Source organism: Gallinula chloropus (genome assembly GCF_964237585.1).
Source record: "Gallinula chloropus genome assembly, chromosome: 9".
Lineage (NCBI taxonomy): Eukaryota > Metazoa > Chordata > Aves > Gruiformes > Rallidae > Gallinula > Gallinula chloropus.
This window is the reverse complement of record NC_140094.1, coordinates 18,629,930-18,653,304: the sequence shown is the minus strand read 5'-3', so window position 1 is coordinate 18,653,304 and position 23,375 is coordinate 18,629,930. Positions and strand designations below refer to the sequence as shown.

The window sequence follows — 23,375 nt, the reverse complement described above, 5'->3', positions numbered from 1 at the left end:
GTCCAGCAAAGGATCTTTCAAGAATAAAGTAAAAAGCAAACCACACCAAAAAAAAACCCCAAACCTCACCAGTTTTGCCCTCCTGCCACATGGCCTTCACTGCCAAGCCAGCAATCGTGCTGGCTGTTCCATGGCACAGGCTTGCCCTGACACCTCATGCCCGTGCTGAGGACCAGAAAGCAGCACTCAGCTTCTGAGTAGGACCAGCCTGAAGCCACTTAATTCCCACATGGGACACTGCTTGGGCTTGTCTGTCAGCTGGCTTTTTGTACCCACCCTCACCTATCCCCCCCCACCCCTTTTTTTATGGAATTTCACATCCCCACATTTTGAACTTCAACTAAGACCAGAAAACCCCCCAACTGCTGGATAACCTTATTAAAACACTGGGGAAGGACCTGGAATTTTCTGTGCTACCAGCAGAACATGCAGGGGACAGGTATCAGTGAAGCCTGGTGAGAAAGCCTAGGAGGCACAGCTTCCTCCTGGCCAGCACTCTCTGCTGGAAGCACCACAACTGAAATACTCAAGTGTCAGAACATCCTGGCTCTTAAGACCAATCCCTATTTCTTAGGAGCTGCTGTAAGGGGCTGGTGGACCTTGTTCCTAACCAAATCATGACTTTAAATGGTAGCAAGCTATCAGAAATCATGGTATTGCCGGCAGGCAAATGAGGTCTGCCGAATTGTACCGGAATTTAAAGCAGCAAAGAGTCACGGATACGAAAACCCAACTGCACTTTATGCTGCCCGGTGACCAGGGAGGCTGCTGAAGCACTCGCAAACCCTCCGCCCTCACCAGTGTCAGGGACTTCCAGCTGTGTCACCCACGTAACTCTAGAGGGCACCAGCAGCTCGGGATACCCGCAGCAGAGGAGCACTGCAGAGGATGCTGTCAGAGGTGTGTTTCACGTTTGGAAGTGTATTTGGCTTTCCCAAGGTAACTACTTGTCAACTCTCAAACAGCAAAGTGTTTCTTACCTGGGATTCCACAGCAAACAGCTGCCCTTGCTTAAGTAATAAATCTTCTTTTCCTAGATTGTCAAAGCAGACAGCATTTAGTCTCTGTTTCAAACAGTAACACACGATCACAGCAGCTACAGGGCTCCTTCCTAACCTTTTCCTGCTCCATGGGACTCTGCTGGGCTGCAGGCTGGCCCTTAAATACTCAGCATTAAAACAACTTCTTGATTAAGTCTGGACAAACTCTGACTAAATAAAAGCAGGCCAGCCCTGCCTGAGCAGGCATGGGACTGCTCTGCAAATCAGCAATGAAAGCTGCAGGTCTGCACATGAGCATAGCAGGGAGAAGCATCCCTTTGCACTCCTAATACGTGATCCCTCCCAACAGGCAGCCCAACAGCTCATGGCAGGAGAGGTAACGTTTTAAGTTGCACAAGTGCAAGACAGGCCTGGAACCAAGTCAGATGCAAAAGATGCTGTTCAGACCTGAGAAAAGGTGGCTAAGAGGGGATCTTACTAATGCTTATAAATATCTCAAGTGTGGGACACAGGGGAAACGTCCAGCCTCTTCTCAGTGTCTGTGGGGACAGGACAAGGGGCGACGGCCTCAAGTTGGAGCACAGGGAGTTCCACACCAATCTGGGGAAGAACTTCTTCCCGGTGAGGGAGCCCTGGGACAGGCTGCCCAGGGGGTGTGGAGTCTCCTTCTCTGGAGAGATTCCAGCCCCATCTGGACACCGCCCTGTGTGCCCTGTCCTAGGGACCCTGCTTTGGCAGGGGGTTGGACCCAATGGGCTCTGGAGGTCCCTTCCAGCCCCTACAGCTCTGTGAGTCTGAGACTTTGATTTCTGGAAACAGAACTGTTTCTAACAAACAGAAACAGCTTGCATGCTGACCATCACTGTCTGGACATAGGCCAGGTGTGAGGGGTAGGATACGAAGAGTGGGAAGGGGAAACCTCCCCTTGGAGCACAGACCTGGCTCAGCTTGTTCTCTGTGGAGAACACGGCGTTTACGATGTGTGTGTCACCAGACCAGTCACTCAGAAGCAAGACCAAGCACAGGCACACTGAGCTCTGGGGTACAAGCACAGCAGAGGCCAGCTGACTGTCCCAAGGGCTGAAGTGAGGACACACACGTTGTGCTTGGCCACAGTTATGACTGACAAAGGTTGGCAAAAACCAGCCTCTGTGTATTCTAACAGAGCATCAAGCATGGGAAGAATTAATTATACTTACTATTACCAAAGTTACTTCCAGACCCCACAAAGTCAACCTGAAAGCAAGCAGCAAGAAACAAAAATCAAGCTGAAAATGCATTTTGAATCTTTACCAGATGTTAAGCAAAGGACTAAAGGGCAGGGGAAGCTTTGACAAGGTGACAATCATTTAAGACTTCCAGCAATTTAAGACTGCTTAACTATTTACTGCTGTAAGTATTGACTGCTGTATTACATTTCAAATCAGTGAACGTACTTCATAATATTTGAGTTTAGCTTTGAGAGCTTCAATAGTTCTTAAGCTTTCTTCCTGCTGTTTTTCCTTGGTAGTTAGGATTCTCTTCAACTCATCTTTCTGAAAGAGAAAGAGCGCCAAATAGCCAAAACCACATGACTGGCCACATTTATAAGGTCTCAAGCAACTTTTTCAAAAGTTTAGGGAGAATTTCAACCAAGATCAGCACTAAAAGAATCCCTAAATTTTTGATTCTGAAGTTCTTCCACAACGTTGTTCCCCTGCAAGAGGGGTCTGGAAGAACGAGCCCAGGGAACATGCACATCATTTGCTATGGTTTCATTCATTTGCATTTATTAGCTTTGCATTACTTTCTGAAAGTCACCAAACAGAGATAATATAAAGTCTGCTTTAAAGGGGATGACATATATTGTTTGTAGTGAGGCAAGTGCTGAGCATTTCTCTCTCTAGCTTTAAATACCACCACTGCAACACGATAGGTGCTTCCCCTACTCCAGGGCTCTGAGAGGCTTTAAGGTGATGGAGCATACCTCATTTTCAAGCTCATCTGCAAACATTTGCTCCTGCAAAAATAACAAGAAAAAAAAAAAAAAGATTCCCCCACAAATCATTTTTCCAGGAAGGGTTAAGGGGCTCACACACAGTTCTACCCTAGTTCTGACTGCCCCCCACTTAACCGCTGGTAAGAGAGGGAACAAAAGGACAGCTACAGGTGTCTGAGAGCAACACCTCTTGGTGTCATACCAGGATGCTGGAACACCCTTTTAGTTACCCAGCTTATACACCCTGAGGCAGAAGGGTACAGTTTCTCAGTACAAGTTTGCTGATTTTGGAAGCTTAATACTAAGGGAGTGAGTTTGTGGGGTTTGTTTGCCTGTTTTAGAGAGGCAGTGCTTCAGAGAAGCTCAGAGAAGCCAAATGATTGCCAGGAGAAATATTCTTTCTATCCACATGCCACACTCAGGGAAAGCTGCAGACACTTCCTGAAAAAATACAGCCAAGGAACAAATGTGAGCCCTCCACAAAGCACAAAAAAATATCCTATTTCTATTCTCTTCCTCAGTTACACTGGTTGTATTTAGGCCTCCAAGAAGGGGGATTTTTCTTTTTTTTTTTTCAAAACAAAGGTTCAGATTTGGGTGAGAAAATCTAGATGAGCCCAGTTGAAACCCCTTGTTTCCATCTTTGCCAAGAGAAGCTCGTTCTCTCTGCTTCCACTACGACAACAGCCAGAAGGGAAGCAGCAGCTGTGAAAGTACCCACACACAACACCTCCCTTCAGTTGTGCTGATGAAGTTTACTCCCCCAAGCACACCGTCCCAGAACACCTCATGGCTCACACTCCACCACCAAGCAGCAACATTTACAGCTATCATTTGCAGTCAGGAGCATCAGCAAGGGAAGGTAACACAACTCCTCACCTTCTGATGATTATTACAAGACCAAAGCTTTCTGCAGCAGAATTAAATGCCTGTGGCACATCTAGAAATAATTCACAGGGAAGCAGCAGCCACCACGTCCTATTTACATGTGCATTCCTCTACTGCTACCAGCCCTCTGGCAGGGCTGGGGTCATGGCTGTTACTCCAAGACTGGCTGTACCTCGTTCAGCTGCAGCTGCAGCCCACTGATCTGATCCAGCAGCATCCTTTGCTCTTCCTGCACCTCTCGCATTCGATCTTTCAAATCTTGATTCTCTAACTCCAACTCCTTAAAAAGAAAGAGATAAAATTAAAACCAGGCAATACCACCCTACACGCAATGGGAGAAAATAAAGCATCCAAAGCAGCAGTTTGAACAGTCCTTCAAGACACAGAGCCTTGCCTACCAACCCCCTAATGACCCTGTGGCCTTAATTCCAGGTCTGTCTCATTCCCAAGGTTTCCACAGGCACAAGCTCCAGAGTTTCCAAGCTTTTTGGCTCTAAACAGCTCACTGCACATGCAGGTTTTGAAGGCGTGAGCACAGCAAGATCCTATCCACCGCTGACAGCACTCACAGAGCTGCTCCTCTGCTGTCTGCTCCCAAGAGTAACCCATGTGGAAGGGGTCCCAAAACCCAGGAAAAGCCTCACAGCACCCTTTACATGTGCAAACTCTTCTGGTGGCCACAAGAATCACTCCAGCCATTCACAGTAAGTGCAACACGTGAGAACAATGGGTCTCTGCACCACCAGTCAGCCCAGTGCTCACACACAACTGGTAAAGGCTGTTTAACTCCTGATAATACACACCTCAACCACAGCAACTGCTGCAGCTCAAATCACAGAGCTTGTATTTAGAGATCTTTATCCTTTTATTACAAAGATTTCAGAACAAAGGCCTCCATTTCTCAGTGTTTCATTCCCCATAGCTTAAAACAGCTTGCCTTTCTTAGAACTGTAATGACACAGCAACGAGGTGAGAAAATTAATCCTAGTTAATAGAACAATTATAAAACAGGTTGGGGTTTTTTTCCTCTTCACCAAGAAGGATAAAAATCTCAGTGCTCTTGGTTGGTGACCTGATGCTTTGACTGCCAGGGCAGGCTGTGGGCAGGAGGTGAAGGGATGGGAGGGTTATGACATCAAGAGACTTGCAATTATTTGTTACACAAGTGTATTTTTCCTGAAAAAGCTCAGAGCCAATCTGCATAATTGCTACCTCACAGAGCCATGCAATTAAGTTTTAAGTAAACAGCAGTATGTATGACCTTCCTTAACAGGACTGTTAACGGGAACGTACAAGCACGTCTGGAGTTTAGTGTGTTGGGCTCATTCTGCACCTGGGAATCCCCAAGTCAGGGAAACCCCCTCACTCACCTGAGCGTTCTGTTCCTTGGGGTACAGCCTGGCATCTGCCTCCTCCTGTGCTCGCAGCCGGCTCCACTTCTGGGACAGGTGAGTTACCTGGAATTGCAACAGGAAAGCATTACACTCTATTCCTGCAGACACCTGTTTTGGGGACAGGGGCTGCTCTCAGCCTCCCCAAGGGACAACCCTGCCACTGCTCACAACAGACAGACAGCTTCCCAGGGAGAGCTCACTAAGCCCTAAGCCTGAGTGCACACACCAGGCAGGCACAGCACCCCATTCCAGAGGCAGTCTCCTCAGCCACACGGGAAGTGAAGAGTTTTAAAGATACTGAACTAGTTTTGCATCACAGCACAACCTTAAACCACCCCACCCAACCCCCCAAAGACCCAAACAGTGTTCTGCATCCCAGCAGCAAGCAGTTCATCTTTCCATTTCAGAGTCACACCAGTACTTGTGGACTGGGAGCCCCTTCAAAAGCCTCTCTGAACAGACTTAACCTGACCATCACGTCTCAGAGCTCTATCTCATTATGAAGTTGTGGCAAGAAGCACAAAAGTCCATGAAGAGTTCTGTTGGACCTGCAGCATGCATCAAGATTGATGCTACATGTGGAACAGGCCTGAGGAGCAGCATCAGGGATTCAGTCAGATTATGAACCTTGAGATTTTAAAACCTTGGAATATTTTATAACGATGACATCATCCTCTATCAGCCAGTGGTCAGGAAAGAAAATACTGCACGTTCACTGGTAGCTTACAGAGGGTCATTTTACTCATTAATTGCCTTTGGCAGGGGGGCTGGACTCAATGATCTCTTGAGGTCCCTTCCAACCCCATAATTCTGTGATTTATAGGCCAGTTTCACAGCAAAGAGAAGCCCAGTAAAACTGGCACCACAGCCCTGTTATCTTTCTTTGCGTGATATATTCTGAATTCAAAAACCTTGGAAGCAATCTTGCTCGGCAAGGTAAAGACAATTCAGCTTTATTCCCCCACCTGTTTTTTGGGAACAGTGTCCCCACCATATGCTGGGACTATCAGGCTCCCAGCCTTCGCAGAACAAGCTTTGGAGGCGCTGTAGTGACAGGGAAGAGCCAGCAACTTGGGCAGCACTAGCTCATTTCCAGCTCAAGACAGCAGAAAGCTTAATGAAAATGAACACTGGCCACAAGCCAGGCTCAAAACCCCCTGGTTTTGACCCCTGTGACCCCTTTTAACCCCAAAAGGGAAACTGAAAGGCACGATGTGTTAAAAACTGAAGCTCCTAACGCTGTGTCCTCTCACACCTTCAAAAAGCAGCCCCAGGAGATGCTTTGCACCAGCAGCCTTACCTTTTGCTCGGGCTGCCCTCTCTTCAGGGTATCTCTTGCTAAAAAAAGCACCACAAACACAGGAAGTTAAAATCCACATTTGAATCCGACCCATGCAACACATTCAGCTACGTCAATCAAATGTCCAACTTGGGAGGACACATCAAGAAATCAATCCCTCCCCCCCCATTAATCAAATAGAGGAAAAAGCTTCTGCATAGACAAGGCTGAATAACCCCTATGATCAATACTGCAGTGCCAGGTTCAGTAGCATTCATAGCTTGAGGCATCAGAGCCTGCATTAACCTTAAAAGCTTTACAAAACCCAGGCAGAACCCCAAAGCCATCTTTCCCCCCCCAAAAAAAAACCAGGCAGTCCTCACATTGTAGAGGACTACAGCTGCCCTCCAAAGAGTACAGAGAAGACACAGAAGTGAGGAGACACACATTCTGTGAGGGGAAGAGCAACAGAAAACAGATACAGCCACCAATACAGCCTCCTTACCTTTGCTGGAATCCTCAGCGGCAGCTTTTATTAAAGCCAAAATGTCAATATTGTCACCAATTCTGGCATAGTAAGCACAGTCATGACCAAGGCCATCAGTCAAACTCACATCTGCACCATTCCTGAGCAAAACTTCTACTGCGTCCTTGCAGCCGTATTCACAGCCCAGCATCAGGGCTGTCCTGGGGATGGGGAGAGAGGGGGTGTTCAGAGGCTGGGGGGGTGGACACGTTACCCTTAGGGAAATACAAGCACTTGAACACTTGTGTCTGACCACAGACACTCCAGTCAAGGAAGCTGTCCTCCATCAGGAGAAGCTTTAAGAAGTCATTTAAGCAGTTCAAGCATTTGTTAGAAAGCAAACAAGTGTAACAGCAGCACGTTCAATAGCCCAGCATAAACCTCTGAGAGCCACCCAGTGCTCTGAAACACCACGTGCCCTCTCACTCCCTCTCTACATAGATACAAACATCAATAGATACAAGACAAAAGGTTTATCCAATGTTTGGGAGAGTCCTTGGGAGCCCTGAAAATGCCTCCCAGACACTTGCCAGCTTCAGAGCATGAACCAAGTCCCCGACTCCTTGGCTACCAGGCAGTCAACCTCCAAGAGACACTTGGCAGAAGTAGCACCTACAGACAGGAACACCTCCCTGACCCTCCCATGAATACCCAACCGACCATTTCAAGGCCTTTAGCCCCTGAGGAGCTCCAAAGTGACTCCAGTACTTCCTGGCAGAATGCCACTCTTGTCACCATCATTTTGCATGTTGATCCCAAAGGGAGAGAGATGCAGCTCTGGACAAACCTTAACACCAGCTGCTGTATCTCTGCAGCAGTAACAAGCCTAGCTCTATTTAGCTGCAAGGACAAGCAATAAAAGGCCAAGCCTGCCTGCATTATTGAATTGGCACATCTACTTCTAAACTAAATCCCAGGCTCTTGCCACTGCATTTAGTGTATTTATTCCACAGCCTGGAAGCCAAGGGGCAGCTGTGTACCCTTTAAATGTCAGCAGCACCCTGACAGCGCTCTGCAAACATTACCTGTTCTGTTTGTCCCTGGCGTTAACATCCGCTCCGCGGTCTATCAGAAGCTGGCAAACCATGGGACGGCACATCTGAGTGGCCAGCACTAGCGGCGTCCTCCCGTCCTGCAGAGAGGAAGGGGGACAGACATCAGGAAAGGGAGAGGAAGCAGAGGAAGCCCAGGGATGGTAACAGAGTTTGGGCAGGAGAACGCTGTAAGCGATAACTTACTCCGTCCTTCGAATTCACCGAGGCCCCGTGATCACACAGGAGTTGTATGCTAGAGGAACAGTCTGACATAGCTTGGGAGAAAGAGAAAGCAAGTCAGGGTGCTGAGAATAGCTTCTGTGAAACCCCAAACACCTCCCAGGCCATATTTGTTCCACAATAATTCAGGCAGCCAAGTAAAGCGTGGCTTTTCCTCAGGTCTCTGTTTTGACTCAGTTCTCACACAACCGTCTCAGAAGCACACAAAAAGCCCAACAGTGTCTGGTTCAAGACACCACGTAGCATAAGGAGTCATCATCACACCACCCAGGGTAAAGATATCTTAACCTACCACCACCAGCACTCCAAAACACAGCTTGTGAGACTTGATTAAGATTTTACTAGACAATTTACAAGTATTGGAAGGGACTCAGACCCAAAACCTCTGCTAAGTCCGTTAATAAGTTTGAGGACAAATGTCACGACAACACAAACCATTTTCTCCTACTATAGCCACCAAAGTTTAAAGAAAACAGTTTAACCCATCTAAAAATTAATCCATCAGTAAAATCCAGATTTTATAGTACAGCTACAAGACAGACAAAACCTTGTACCTGCATCATGAAGAGCAGTTCTTCCCTGAAGATCCACATTCTCTGTTGGACAGTTGTACTGTTAAAAAAAACGTAACTCCAGTTACCCACTGCACTTCCAAACCAGGAAATGTTTTGAGGGTTGAATCAAAGAGATAGAGAGTGACTTCAGAAAACAAAAGTAAGTCTGTAGCTTGCAAAAAGACTGTTGTACATCAAACAGAGCTGTGGGTATGTGCGATTTACCCTTCTAATCACAATGATCACAGTTTGTAGGGTGCAGAGAACACACACAATTCATCACAGACTTCCCAAACACTGTTCACTGTGGTGAGAGTTCTCCACTACCTGTCATTACTCCTTCACTATGAGTACCACTACTAGCACTGGCACAGGAAGGGTACCACATGTATCTGCACGCAGGCACGGGCCACCTGGGCAAGAGATGGAGAGAGCCCAGCAGAGGCTCAAAGACATCCCAGCAATTGTAAACTGGCCCCAGAAATAAATAAGGAAAGAGATACCCACACAAACCCAAGACAACCACCCAAGAGCATCTCCTTAATGACAGATTACTGACACAAGTGCCTGCTTTTGAAGCAAACACAGCTCTTGAGCAGAGCTTTCAGCGCTCCTGTTCCTACATGCAAACGTATTCAGAACAGGAACACTAGTCTTTCAGAGCCACTCAACTCTCTCCTCTAAGAGGCACAAACCACAGCTTGATTTGATTGCCTATGTGATGAGAGGGAGAGATGTTTATTTCCTTTATTTCAGCATGCTTTCAGTCACAACCTGTTATTTACCATGAAAAGGTCTTTTCCCCATGGCTGTCTTTAAAAACCCAATTACTTTCTTTAAAAGAGCAAGAGGAGTGGTGTACCCTGGCTCCAATCAGTACATTGAAGAGCACATTTTTCCTCAAGAATAACAACAAAACCCTAACAGACCAGCTGTATTTTCCATTACCTGCAACAGCTTCTGCAAGCACAGAGCATGTCCATATTTGGCAGCTAGGTGCAGCGCGTTTCTACCTGAAAAGAGAAATCAGCACCCATTCAGGACCTATTTTTAACATTCCTTTAGGAATCCCACACTAATTCAGCGTGCCTACGCTCCTTCTCAAAGGCTATTACTGACAACACGTTGCTAATTCAGAGGAAATTCATTTGTGCTTCACTAAAATGTTAGCACAGGTCTGTCTCCTGCCACCTCCACGAGAAAATGTGCTTTATGACTGCTCACAGCAGCTGCACATCAGCAGACACACCACGGGACCAGAGGTGGTTTAGATCATGCAATTATTTCCAGGTCATTTCTGTAACCACGTTGAAAAGGAGGTAATATCTGTTGAGCTTCTTGAGTTCTGTGGTAAGCAATCAGAGGCAAAGTTTGCACCCCTTTAACTACCCCCTTCATAACACCTCCAGAGAGAGTCTGATCTCACACATGTAAACCCAGAAGGCAGCAGAGGCACTGGGAAGTTTTGAGGGCTCAGTACAGGTGCACGAACACCTACTGCACCCTGTCATTCTCATCCTTGTGGTGTACAGCACTTCACAAAGACTCTGTGAAATACACTTAGTATGTAGATGAAGGCAAATTTACTTAAAAAGGGTCTTATTCTCAGCCAGAATTACTGATCTCACCGGTGAGATGGGAGCAGACTGGGGCAGCAGCACAAAGCCAAAGTTCACAAGTTCTGCTGCACATCCAGGGCACTTGTGAACTGACGCTGCTGGACACGACCAGTTTCCCCAAAGTTTGGCAGTGAGCTGCACAGATGATATTTTTTTTTGCCAGGCACAGGGAAACCCACGGAAAGGAAGAGCACCCAGCCAATCTTTTAGCTTAACCCCACTCCAAAATAACAACTGAGCGTTGCCCTTGGGTCTGTGAGGAAGCCTACCTGCAGCATCCGTGGCCGTGATATCGACTCCATGGATAAGGATGGTGTTCAAGCAGTCCAGGTTTCCCTTTGAGGCTACCACATGGAATCTAAAAATAGGAAATACCTGGCTTAAGAGCAGCTGGCTCATACACAGAAGCAGTAACACTAACTGGGACAGTCCAAGCAAAGAGCTGCCTGCTGAGCACATCGTGCGGTGCAAAGCCAGCTCTGGGCAGCATCCAAACCCATCCCAGAGCTCTCCAGGTTTTACTTCAAGGAACAAGATGACTTTTTTGGAGGAAAAGTCATTATTTACCTTGAATCACTGAACCAGGTGAAGAAACAACGTGCTTTCCTTTACTCTTTAATATTGAAATGTGGCAAGAACAAGTATTTAAATACTGATCTTCCCCCTGAAGCGAGGGCTGTGTATGAGAATTTGACCTTCTAGCTATCTGGTATTCCAGCTTAGATGAGGCTGGAATCTACCACAGTGCATTACAGAGATTTATATGTTTTGGAAGAGTTTAGAGCAGCAACAACATTTAGGAGCTGAGTAATTTTCAGTTAGTTCCCAACAGCGTTACTGGAGCGAGCACTGGAAGTTACTTACGCAGATCTTCCTTCAACATCCAGTTTAGTGGGACTGACTCCTTTTTTGGCAAGGATTGATGAAACTTTTTCCACATCTCCCCTTTCAGCTGCTTTCATTAACCTGTCATCATACTTGTTCCAGTCCGTGTTCAGCTGTGTAGGACAGACATAGAGAAGCAGGTGAGCTCGTGGCAGGGGATCCATCTCCTAAAGGAGCTTCGGGGTAAAGGCTGAACCATACGCAACGGGGGGATGGATGGATGACAAAAATATCTTGGTGTACAGATCAAGTTGTACCTGTTAAGATGTTTAAGAGTTATTTATGTCATGGTTTAACCAGGCTGGCAGCTAAAACAACCACACAGCAGTCGTCTCACTCCTCCCCAGGGCACAGGGAGAGGATAGAACAAAAAAAAAGGTAAAACTTGTGGGTGGAGGTGAAGAGTTTAATAGGACAGAAAAGGAAGAGAATAATAATGATAAAAGAATATTCAAATCTCCATTTACAAATTAGCAAACAAGATACAACATGAAGGAACAGGTGAGTGAGGAACTGCAAGTAACAGAGCCCAAAATAACCTCCCTAACGGCTTCCCATCTAATCGGCTTCAGTATGAGCTGTTCTGTACGCATCAAACAAGGGTTCCACGAGGCACCATTCCCTCAATCAACCCTTGTGGGGTGAGTGAGGTACCACAGGGAGCTCAACAAGGGAGCTCTGAGGTACTGAGACAGGACAGCCCCGAATCACACGTGGTCAGGAGCAGACTGCAGCGCCCATGGACAGCGGCACACACAGCACATACCGAGTTCAGCCCCCTCTAAACCAAATTCACATTTATCCAGGCCAGCCAAGCTTCCCAGTGTTCCTGAAGGATGCACTGGTTTTCACATCCACACAGCTCAAATCAGTGAAAGAACATCAGAGAAGCAAAACCCAGGGTCCCCATTTCCACCTTACCAACTCAGACAAGCTGCTTTCCCTCAAAACAGTCTCTCACCCCCTCGCAGGGGTGCTGAGTTTGGCTTCCCACCCCAGGGAGCCACAGGTTGCTGCCAAGAAAGCATCCATCCCCACCCAGGCTCTCTCCCTCAGCTTCATGTGCCTCGGGCCAGGGACCACACTCACCCTGCACCTGCCCAAAAGCTGATCTGGAAGCAAACATCCAGAAACAAAACATGCCATCAAACCAGCTTGCTGAGAGGATCCACAGCTTCTCCTGACTGCTCAAAGGGTCAGAGTTTTAGCTAAGGGTGATATTCAAGAGATGAACACCTACCAGGTTCCTTTCTCCCACAGCTCAAAGTCTACAGCTTCAAGCTGCTTGCAATTGCCAAAGCAACACCCAGCACAGAGAGATACCAGCCGGTTACAGACAGACCACCGGGCATTCGGCCCCAGACATCCACCACCCCACATCTTTCCCTGCTTCCTCCAAGTCCAGAGCTTCCAGCCACAGGCCAGGCAGCCCACCCAAAACACAGTGCTTGTTCTGCCTGCTGCCAAACCACCCTTCCCAAACTCCTTTTGGGGAGCTGTTCTGTGACATACCTCATGGGCAAGCTGGACACCAACAACGTGATATTCAAGAAGCTTTAGCAGAAGAGAAAGGCTTGTAAACAGGTATTGCACTGTAGTGAATCTAACTTTATGCAGCAAGACAAGTACCAGTAACATAAGCAGCCCGTAGGCACATGAAGTTACTCATCACGGTGCATCTGAAGTTCAACACCTCATTGATTAGAACCAGTAAACCTAACAGTTTCCAAAATCAAGTAAACGTTTTTATTTCTTCAGGGGAGAGAGCAGGCTGTCAATCCTGTACCCATGGGGTTAGGCTCACACAATACAGCCCTCCACACAGCACCAGCCCCTTCGCAGCCTTCACGTGCAAGGGAGAACAATAGGAGAGAAGAACAACAGCAGATAAAACCCAAAAGCTATGCCAAATCCTCACATTAAAAACACAGTGGCAACCATCTCCCTAAGACTGTCTTACTACCAAAGGCTACAGGTCCCCAAGACTTCAAGTGACAAAGCCTGGGGAACCACAGTGCAGTGTGCCAGTGCCAACGAGCCGGTTCTCTGAGCAGCCGCAGCCCAGAGCTGCAGCAAGGTCTCACCTTGCACCCGAGCCAGGCTGAGCTAGCTCAGAGAAGAGACACAGCACAGAGCAAACCCCAAACCCACCCCATGCCCAGGGAATCACAGTGGTAACCACAGCTGTCTTCACTCCCCATCCCCACCATAAACACACTTGCAGCACTCATGATGCTTCTGCAATAGCTTCTTTGGTACAAAACCTGCCAGAAGTGACACGAAGTAATACAGACAGCTAATGAAGCTACAACCACCAGCACTGCCCAGCTAAAGCATGGTACTGATCTGTCAATCAATTAAAATGCCCATTAGCTTAAAAGCCAAGCCAGCCTGGCTGGCGTGAGAAGCACTCGCATTGGTGCCATCGCTGTTCCCAGCAAAAGCTGCTCATTGCTGGGGAAAGGCAGAGCTCCCTCTGGAAGCTGCCTTACTACAGAAGAGTTAGATAAATGCCTCAGAAGTCTTAGGTACATTGAGCTCTGCTCCCTCCAAACCCTTCTGCACACGACGTGTCACATCCCCAGAGGAAAGCCATCCCGTCTTGCGTGGGTTTAGATGGAGTTTCATACTTGCAGCTTACACCCGCTAGAACAAACTCAATCTACAGCAAACCCCTCACCAGCCATTCCATGCTGCTTCATAAACCTTCTGATTAACAAAAGAATGATTTAAATTTTTTTAAATATGTCTTTTTATTCCCTCCCTTTTGGTTCTAATACTTGAGGAAGCCATACCCATTTCCTGGGATGCCCTGAATCAAGTACTGCCACCCAGGCACTCCACATCGGGGAAATCCCTCACAAGGAAGAGCTGTTCAAGCCAGATATGACACACACCGATTGAAAAGGAGCTGCTGCAAACCACAGAACTCAAGCACCCTCGCCTGCCTGTTTGCAGGTGAGGAGGACTGCCCCTGGTATGAACCCTGAGATACCTACTGTGTCTTTAGCCGCACAAGAAAACCAGCAACTCATCATCGAACGCGCAGCTTCTTCCTCCCAGAAGCAACCAGTTATCTCGCATCAAGTCCCCAGCAGCAGCAGCAGCTCACAGAGCACCCAGCCAGAGCTCAGGCAGGCTGCTTCCAGAAACGCATTCCCTCCGCCGCCCCGAGCTCATTTTGGCCAGCCTTCACTTAGCTCGGATCCCCCAGGATATTCTCCCCATCTTCAGGGTCATCTTCAGACTTCATAACTCTCCAGGGGATACGGGCTACCCGGGGCGAAGCCCTTTGTGGGTCCGGCTCAGGTCGTCCCCTGGAAAACCCTCCCCGAGCATCTGTTGCCTGTGACAAGACTGCCAAGCGACTCAGACGCTCCAGTAAATATCGCCCAGAGCTGAAATATCTTGTAAACAATACGTAGACAGTCTCATCAGCCCCAGATCTATTTTCTGATAACCCAGCACTTGATAGCCAGGGCGATAGAAATACATTCCCCTCGTGCTCACGCCCTGAGTAATGTGGTTCAGTTGGAACCTTCACTAAGGGGAGAAGCATGTGTGAAACTTTACTACGGGGGTTGTTGTGGTTCTGCAGGCAGGCGAACGCCCGCTTTAAAATAACAAACACGTTAGTCAAATTAACTGCCCGCTGGCACTAACGAAGGGGCATGCTTCTCACCACTAATAACACAGGAGGACTGAAATACTCCCAGGAGTAATTTTTTCCCATTCCACCACACCGCTGAGCCGAAACCAGACTCACGATCAGACTTCAGACAGCTACAACCAGGGAGCAGATGGAATGCGTGAGCTTATTTTGACAGAAATGTAACCGATTTTAAATTAGAAAACACACATGCCTCTGCCTTAAAAAAAATTCTCCTTTTAGAGGGATGAACAGGACCTGGTTTCAGCTTACTGCTGCTGCCAGTCTGTCTCCCAACATGTTAAACGAGAGGAGTCACGGAGGCTGTGAAAACATTCACTAGACAGCATAATGCTTGACAGTAGGGAAGACGTAGAGTCTCCTTTCCCAAGTGGTAAATTTAAATGGAGATCTCCCCAACACCGGATTTAGAGGAGGAGGTCAGCACAGCAAGCAAGGCACTGTTTTGTCTGCAGAGGAGAAAGGCGGTGCTCAGCCAGACAAACCACATGCAGACTGCCAGTAACCTCATCCACGGATCAAATCAGTTTTAAAACCCACTCACTCATCTTTGCACAACGTCACCCTTCCCCAGAACTCCTCAAGCACCAGCAGCCCTGGCCGTGGGCACCAGCACTCATGTGTTTCTCAGAAGACCATCCCAAGACCCCTCTGCAATCAGCATCCACGTGGCAAAGCCACTCCAATGAGGTGCAACGACTCTGTCATCTCTGGCTACAACCACGTCTGTCTCCTCAAGCTAAAAACAGCACCGTGGGATAAAAACCCCAAGCCAACACTTTAAAAGTGACAGCAACAGCCCAACACACCATTCAACTGAAACCAGGGCTTGGCAACAAACCAGGTAGGCAAGGCTGTGCCTTCCAGGCAAGCTGTCTTGGATTTACCTGCCCCAAAGGTCTCACCTGTCTCCATTTCTCTGTACCTCCTCGCAAGCCACGCTCATCCTGCAGCCCCTGCATGCCAAGAGCGTGCTGAGCACAGGACTGAGCACTGCTGAAGTGTGCTCCCCACTCCTCAGCACAGACAAGACCTCTGCGAAACACAGCTTTCCTGGCTCCACAGCATTGGCAAGCACAGCCCAGCCACAAACCTGCAGCAGCTACACTGCTCTCCAAGGCCCCTGAATCGAGCTCACCAGGTGGAAACCAGTGGAAAGTGCTTGTGTCAGGTTTCTTGGGTAACCCAAGTTTGGAACCCAGTTCAGAGTTGGGTTTTCAGAACCAAGACTGCCTCCAAAGAGCATCCCATCTCCACCACTGGAGAAGGACCAGAAGCACTACTGTCTGATCCAGCAACTGCTCAACTAGAGTCTCTGAACACTTGTGCCTACGCTGCTGCATGACACTGACTACATAAAGAGCACATTTAAATAAAACACAGACAACCTTTAGCCAGCATCCAACTCAGCTGAGAAGCCCCAGCTTTAACTCTCAGCAGCTCTTAAGCCTTTCAGCCTGAAAGCCGACATAAGCCTGTGAAAGTGAAGGCAGCTCCACTGGGCCAGGCAGATAACCCTATTAACAGGAAAATCAGGATACATCCTCCTCTAATGCCATTAGCAGGTGACATAAGCAGGAAGCACACACTGAGAGCCAGGAGCTCTGGTAGAACCCTGCCATCCCCACTGACAGCATGTGCTTAAAAATATACATCAGTGGCCTTAAAAATTATCTAGGCAAAAACCCCACTGACATCACTCTTCCATGGAAATAGTTATACAGCTACTCAAAGCACAGGGACCTGGAGCTGGACCTGCAGGGACCGTTAGCTAGAATAATTCTTGCCCAGAACCATTGATTTTGGCCCATCTTTGGCACAGAACAGCGATTGCTCCAGTTCAGGCCCCACGCAGCAAAAGGCAGATGCTCATTGGCAAAGGAGAGTTCCCTGAAACACACACGTGTCCCGTAAGGCAGGTGCAGTGAGAAGGGCACATCTCAGCACATCCACCAGTTAACCTCTTGCTACAGAGGCCAGAGTACGCTGGGGATCCGAACTGCAGCCTAAGCAGACACACCCTGCGATTCTAGATGGCACCAGATGGCAATGGCTATGGAAGCAGCCTGGTTCAGTTACAAACCGCACAGACTGACAAGAGGAAAGGAGAGGTTAGACTCCTGAAGCTGTTTTTTAGGATGTACACAGGTGTAGCTCCCCCTCAGAGTGCAGATGTCCATCCATCTCACCAAGCTCAGCTGCTCTGAGTACTGCAGACACCAGGTTTGGGGCAGCATTGGCTCAAACAGGGGAGGAATGGGGTTTTGTCTTTTATAAGCCTATCTCACCCATTGGGAGATGTCTGTGTTCACACACAAACGTTCTGGAGTTCCAAACTGCTGGAGTAAGGTGTACTGGTTAGTTTACATAAGGGCAAACGGACACAGCTTGAGGGTAGGCTCTGGTTTCACCCAGCAGGTTCCCTCAAGCAGCACATTATGTTCTCACCTCATTTCAGGCCATCACTCCACCTACAGACAGAGGCTACAAAGCCTGTGGCTGGGCAGGGGGCAAGCCCACCAGCCCTCCTCAGCAGCTCAGGCTCACGCTGCTCAGAGCTCTTGTGTCAAGACTTTGGGGTAGCAGTTGTGTGGGGTAACGTGTTTGTGCAACTGCCTCCTGTAATTAAGGGAGGGAACAGACTCCTGACAAAACAGGTCAAAGCAAAACAAACAGCAACCATCCACAACCACACCATAACCACCCCTGGCTCTGCCCTGTTCTCAAGGCATCTCCCTACCACAAGTGAACGTATCAAGGTCCAATTATTAAGGATTATCAAGAGAGCGCTGAAATCTACTTCTAGCTATCCAGGTGACATGTCACAGAGGATGATTTTAAGAGGAGTAAGGGCTCTAAACCCATGTCACACAGCACATTGGCACCTACAAGCAGTAACTGGTGCACAGCCAGGGTCTCTTTTCCACATCATCAGGGTAAGGGAAAAGCCACAGGCATCAACTGCACCAGCACGCAGGTACGGAAGTGCCAGAGAGCTCTGTGTACCTCTCCTGAGGGATGCAAAGTCCACTAAAATGAAAAAAATAAATAGTAATTTTCATTCTTAAGCACAACTTCCTTATGTCTCACTGCCAGCATACAACTAACTCCGTGCACTCTGCTGCCCAACCTCCTGGACTGCCTGACCCACAGACCCACCCGGACTGACACAGGGGAGCACAACTCTGTATGGGAGCTGGAAACGGAGTGGTGTTCCCACAGCTGCATTCCAAAGCAGCCTGTTCAGTGCATTTGGTGTGGCTGGGGCCAGACCCACACACCTCAGAGCACGTTACACCCCCTTGTACAGCAAGGAGAGCATTGCAGACCTACAGGGAGCTTCCAGGTCCTGCTGCTGCCAGGGAAGCCCAGGCTCTGCCACCACCCAGCTCTGCCCACACAGGCACCCAGGAGCAAGTATTTCCCCTTTCACCAGGGAGAAAGCAGGAGCAAGGGCAGAGTCCAGCCGCCTTTGCCATGGAAAGCAACATCTGGCACTGCCTCACTCCATACTCCAGCACACCATTCATCTGAAACCATGAGTTCTCCAGCAAGGAGCAATTGATTTCCCTGTTTCCATTTATTAATAACAAGGCATCAGATGGAACACAACACAGCTGTTCAGTTCAGCACTCAGGGAAGCAGCCTCAAGCACACACAGAGATGGGAACACCACGTTAGTCCAACTCTGTCCTGTCCCATCACCATTAAGAAATGCAGATAAGGACTCAGTATCAGTCTCACCGATGTTACAAGCATTTGCTTGCTAATAAGTATTTATATTTAAATGCTGAACAAAATATTTCACAAGCTGCATCTGAGCAAAAGGTCAAATTAACTTAAAGAGAACCAAACAGCCTTATCTGCAAAAATATGCCTGCACATCGGCCATGGGTATTTAACTCACACACAGGCACTCGCTGTGCCTCCAATTTTAAAAATATTTTGAATTCCCAAATGCTAAAGCACTGATAAATACTCCTTCCCAAGGAGCCTGCAAATTACAGCCTGCCTGCAAACACACTGCATGGCCAGAGCTGTGCCATGCAGCAAGTCACCGCCTGCCTAACCTCGTGTTTCTTCTACACCAACCACAATCATCACCCCAACGGGCACCTCACGAGATGCAGATGAATCCCAAAGGCTTTTCAAGGAGCACACGCATCAGCATGTGCCTTAATAAAGCTTCCTGGGACCCAAGCACACTCTAAAGGGTGCCCACAGTCACTCTAGGGTTTGAGTACGAGTGGTGTGGGCTCCTGGCTGTGCTGCATGGAGATGGCATTGCAAAGCCACCGGGACAGGCACTGGGGATGCTCAGGAGAGGGAAAAGCAGCTTTGGTCCAGCCAAGGGAGCAGCGCTGGGAAGATTCTGCTGATGGGTCACAGCACTGTGGTCAGACTGGCCAAGAAACATGGCCTCATCTCTGCAGAGCAGGGACAGAACACCACGAAAACCCAACTAGTATGGGATTCAGGTCAGATGTGAGGGAAAAGTTCTCCACTGAGAGAATTGTCAGGGCCTGGAACAGGCTGCCCAGGGAGGGGGCTGAGTCCCCACCCCTGTGTGTGTTTACAAAAAGGGTAGATTAGGTACTTAGGGATATGGGTTTGCATAGGATGGGAACGGTTGGACTCAACCTTACTGGTCTTTTCCAACCTTGTGATCCTGTGCTCAAGCCTGTGTGTGTCACCAGCAGCACAAGGGCTTTCCTTTCAAGGCATCAAAGGCCAAAGGGGTTGAGAGTCTTTGGGTAAGAGTGGGTTACCAAACACCCTTCCTGCAGTTCCTAATGCATGTTCCACAGCACAGCGGTGCTACAGATCGTTCTTAACAGAGTTATTCTGCTGTGCCTACAGAGATGCAGCGCTGCTGATTAATTAGTGAGTTCAGACAAGAAGAAGTGTTCTTCCCTTGTCAGCAAAAGGGGTCAGATCAGAACAGAGGGGGTCGTGGAGGTTTAACTGTGCCAAACCCACCAGTTCCAGTCCTTACTGGGAGGAAGGGGCATCTGACAGACCTGGGCAGCCTCTGCAGGAAAAAGGTGCTAACACAGCCTGGAACACACTCAGCTGTCACTAAGTGCAGAGCTTGTTCAGATATTAATTTAATAACCACAGATTATCATACCAGGGCGAGTGCTCAGAGATCTACCTTTGTTTCTTGCACAATGGTTTCCGCTAATTACACATGGCAGCCAGCTTCTCTTAATTAAAAAGCAAGTCACCACCACTTTTCCCAGAGGAGCAAGGGTTGATAGGAGTTCAGGAGGTTTTACATCTGCTCATTCTCCTTTCTCCAGGCAGTGCCGCTGGGTCCTGCGGCGCGTGCCCGGCTCCAGCCCTGGCTTCGGCAGCGTGTCCCAGGATGCAGAGGTGCAGACCCACCGCTGCTCCAGGACACAGCTTGGGCCCAAAGCACTACCCACAGCCCCACGTTCCACAGCAAGGAGCCCAGAAGCCCCCATCCCCCCAATTCCAGGCCCCTCACAAAGGGCAGAAAGGTTACAGCCCCCACATCAGGAAGATAAAGCAGCTCACATCCAACCCACACCTCCGCAGCTGTTTCCCAGGCATTAGAGACATGCAGGGAACCTTCCCCCACTCCCAGAGCTGGAATCTGCCCCGTGAGAGTCCGTTAGTAAAGGTCTGAAACAACAAACCCATCTTGCTCCAAGCACCTTCCAGAAAAAAACCAAGCAGTGAGCATTTTGCATTCACTTCTTGGACACAGGATTCAAGGCTTTAGGAAAGTTCTTCCTGTAAAGACAAGCTAGATGGCAGATGCACACTTATCAAATCAGCCTGTGTTTGGGAATCTGAAATACCCACTGTGAGTGCTGCTGTGGGCTGCACTGATTAAAACTCTGTCTTGTCACAGAGGGGGCGTAATTAAACCATCTCATCACGGTGGGTGAAGGAGGCATCCCCCTGGCTGGCAGCAAGGAGCACGCCCTCCAGCTTTGGTGCTGCACAGAATCTGGGGTTAAAGCTTCCATCCAGCCTTCCTCTGGCTACTCAGAGCCCTGAAGCTACTGAACAGGCTGCTCGGGTTGTTCTCCAAGCACCAGCAGCCAGCCCAGGCAAACCAAGGTAACTCCTTTTGCAGGGAAAACATTCTGGATAACTGTGGAATTGGTCATAACGATCATTTTTTTGCTTTCTGCTGCTTTTCTTGGCTTCCATCCATCCTGAGATGGGTAATAAAGCCCTTTCCAGACCATCACTGTCAGGAGGCAGAGGGCACGCAACTACTACCTGGAGGAAATTTTTCAAAGCACGATGCAGGGATTAAGTTTCTCTCCACCCCCCCCCCAGGAAATAGCACTGGGTGGGGACAGGAGAGGGGGATGAAGTTTCTCAAACAGGCAACCCTTTTACTCTGGGTTCAGACCTATAAAGCTCAGCTGGCAGGATTCCCACCCACTTCCCGTCCTTCCCCAGCAAGGCAAAACAGAGACCTGGCTCTCCCAACCAGGCCCCCCCCTCCAGCCTCACTGGTAGCACCCATCCACACAGACAGATCCTCCTTTCCCCATGTAAAAGGTTGTTAAGTCGGTGGTGGAGCAATCATATAACCAACAACACTTAGTAAGCAGGGGAAATCAGTACACAAACAGGTACAGCCCCCAGCTTGTATAAGATCTCAGTGAAAGCAACTTCTCCTTTGGTTTGGAATAACTTCAGTTCCTCAAAGCATTAGGAGAGCACTTGGAAAGGAAGGTTGCCCAGCCTCCACCCATGGAAGCAAAAAGCCTCTGTGCCTATTGAAAACCAAATGTGGATGCTCCAAGTGTTTGCTGGAACATAAATATTGTAATAACACTGAAACAACAAACAGCCCTGAAGTACAGGAGGGCTAATGAATAACACAAGCCAGCCTACACACTACAAATTACCATGAGAGACTTCTGAATCACTCCTCTCTGCACAGAGGGATGCTCAGCGGGGTGATGAGCTTCCACCCCGAGCTGTCATTTGGTCAGGGGAGTTCGGTCAGCAGTTTACAAGCCTGAATATCTACATATCTTTGCAGTGAGCTAGCCAGTTCCAAATAATGGCTTCAGACGCAAGGCGAGCGTGCAGGAGGATTTTCAAGATAGCCAATATCTTAAAAGGCAACTGATAAAAGCCAACGTCTCCCATTAACCTGCCCTTCTCCGCTAGTCCTCGTAGCCAGCGGCAAGTTCAGCGACTCAGGGCGGGAAGACAGGAGTGCAACCACTGCAGCATCGACAGAACGGCCACAATTAAAGAGGATTTACCCAGAAAATTAACTGCTGAGTACGGCTTTGTGGTGTTACAGAGACCTCCCTCACCAGAGGTCATCTGCAGAGGTGAATGAAGTACAATAGAAAGTTTTAAAGTGGAGAAGTAGGTGTGATTTAAAGCCAGTTAACAGCAGCCTGACCTTTGGGAGCCGTGGAGAAGGACACCCAGGCAGCTCATCACCACCACGAAGTGCCCCTGTCCCAAAGGCTGCGGCTCTGGGCGGGGCGATGGGGCATCACAGGCCGCTTGGAAAGTTTTCCACCCTCTTCCCCCGCAAACCCTCGGCGGGGGAAGTGCTCCCGCGGCATCAGGAGCTCGGAACCCGGCGCTGACACCCCGGGTCGCCTCGCCAGCCCGGGGCAGGCGGCCAGCCCGAGCGCACAGCGGCTCCCGGGACTCTCACGGAAGAGAGAGAGAGAGAGAGAAGGAGAGAGGCGCCCGTGCCCGCCGGGGCCAAGAGGCACAGGGGCGCGGCGCTCACCCCGCCGGTCCCCAGCCAGCGCCCAGACCCCGGGCCGCGCCCCCGCTCCCCCTGCCCCAGCCCAGGGCCCGCCCCGCTCTGCCCCGCTCCCCCCGGCCCGGGGCTCCCCCGGGCCCTCTCCGCCCCGCCTCAGGCCTGCGCGCCCCGCGGGGAGCCGGCACTCCGGCCCCGGGTAACCCCGGTTCTCCCAGCGGAGCGGCGGCTCCGCGCCCCGCGGGACCGGGACTCGCCGCGCTCCCCTACGCGGGACCCGGCAGCCCGGCTCAAGGCCCCGAGGGGTCCCCGAGCACACGGCACGGCACAGCCCCCCCCAGCAGCCCCCCGCCCCTCCCGCCGCCCGCCAGCAGCGCCCGGCCACGCCGCTCCGCCCCCGGGCGAGCCCTGAGGCCCGGCCAACAGCCCCCAGAGCCCCCGGCCCCCCGAGCCCAGGCGGAGGAGACCCCGCCGGTACCCACCGCGCTGCCCCCGATGACGGCTTCGTGCTTCTTCAGGCGGGACTTGAGGCTCTTCATGGCGCGGCCGCGGGCGGGCGGCACGGGCACAGCCCCGCACTC

General features: G+C 49.6%; 1 protein-coding gene across 1 annotated transcript in view; it reads right to left on the bottom strand.

The window, feature by feature from the left end:
- UACA (uveal autoantigen with coiled-coil domains and ankyrin repeats) overlaps positions 1–23,375 on the bottom strand; it is a 31,083-nt gene extending 7,708 nt beyond the window's left edge. Inside the window, exons 1-15 of the mRNA XM_084268345.1 lie at positions 23,277–23,375; positions 11,378–11,511; positions 10,783–10,871; positions 9,843–9,907; positions 8,895–8,952; positions 8,305–8,375; positions 8,092–8,198; positions 7,046–7,227; positions 6,562–6,599; positions 5,238–5,324; positions 4,040–4,147; positions 2,968–3,000; positions 2,438–2,536; positions 2,201–2,237; positions 981–1,033 (exon numbers count right to left, since the gene is read on the bottom strand). Coding sequence (XP_084124471.1) covers positions 981–1,033; positions 2,201–2,237; positions 2,438–2,536; positions 2,968–3,000; positions 4,040–4,147; positions 5,238–5,324; positions 6,562–6,599; positions 7,046–7,227; positions 8,092–8,198; positions 8,305–8,375; positions 8,895–8,952; positions 9,843–9,907; positions 10,783–10,871; positions 11,378–11,511; positions 23,277–23,333 — 1,218 coding nt within the window. The 5' untranslated portion in view covers positions 23,334–23,375. The remainder of the gene's footprint in view (positions 1–980; positions 1,034–2,200; positions 2,238–2,437; positions 2,537–2,967; positions 3,001–4,039; positions 4,148–5,237; positions 5,325–6,561; positions 6,600–7,045; positions 7,228–8,091; positions 8,199–8,304; positions 8,376–8,894; positions 8,953–9,842; positions 9,908–10,782; positions 10,872–11,377; positions 11,512–23,276) is intronic.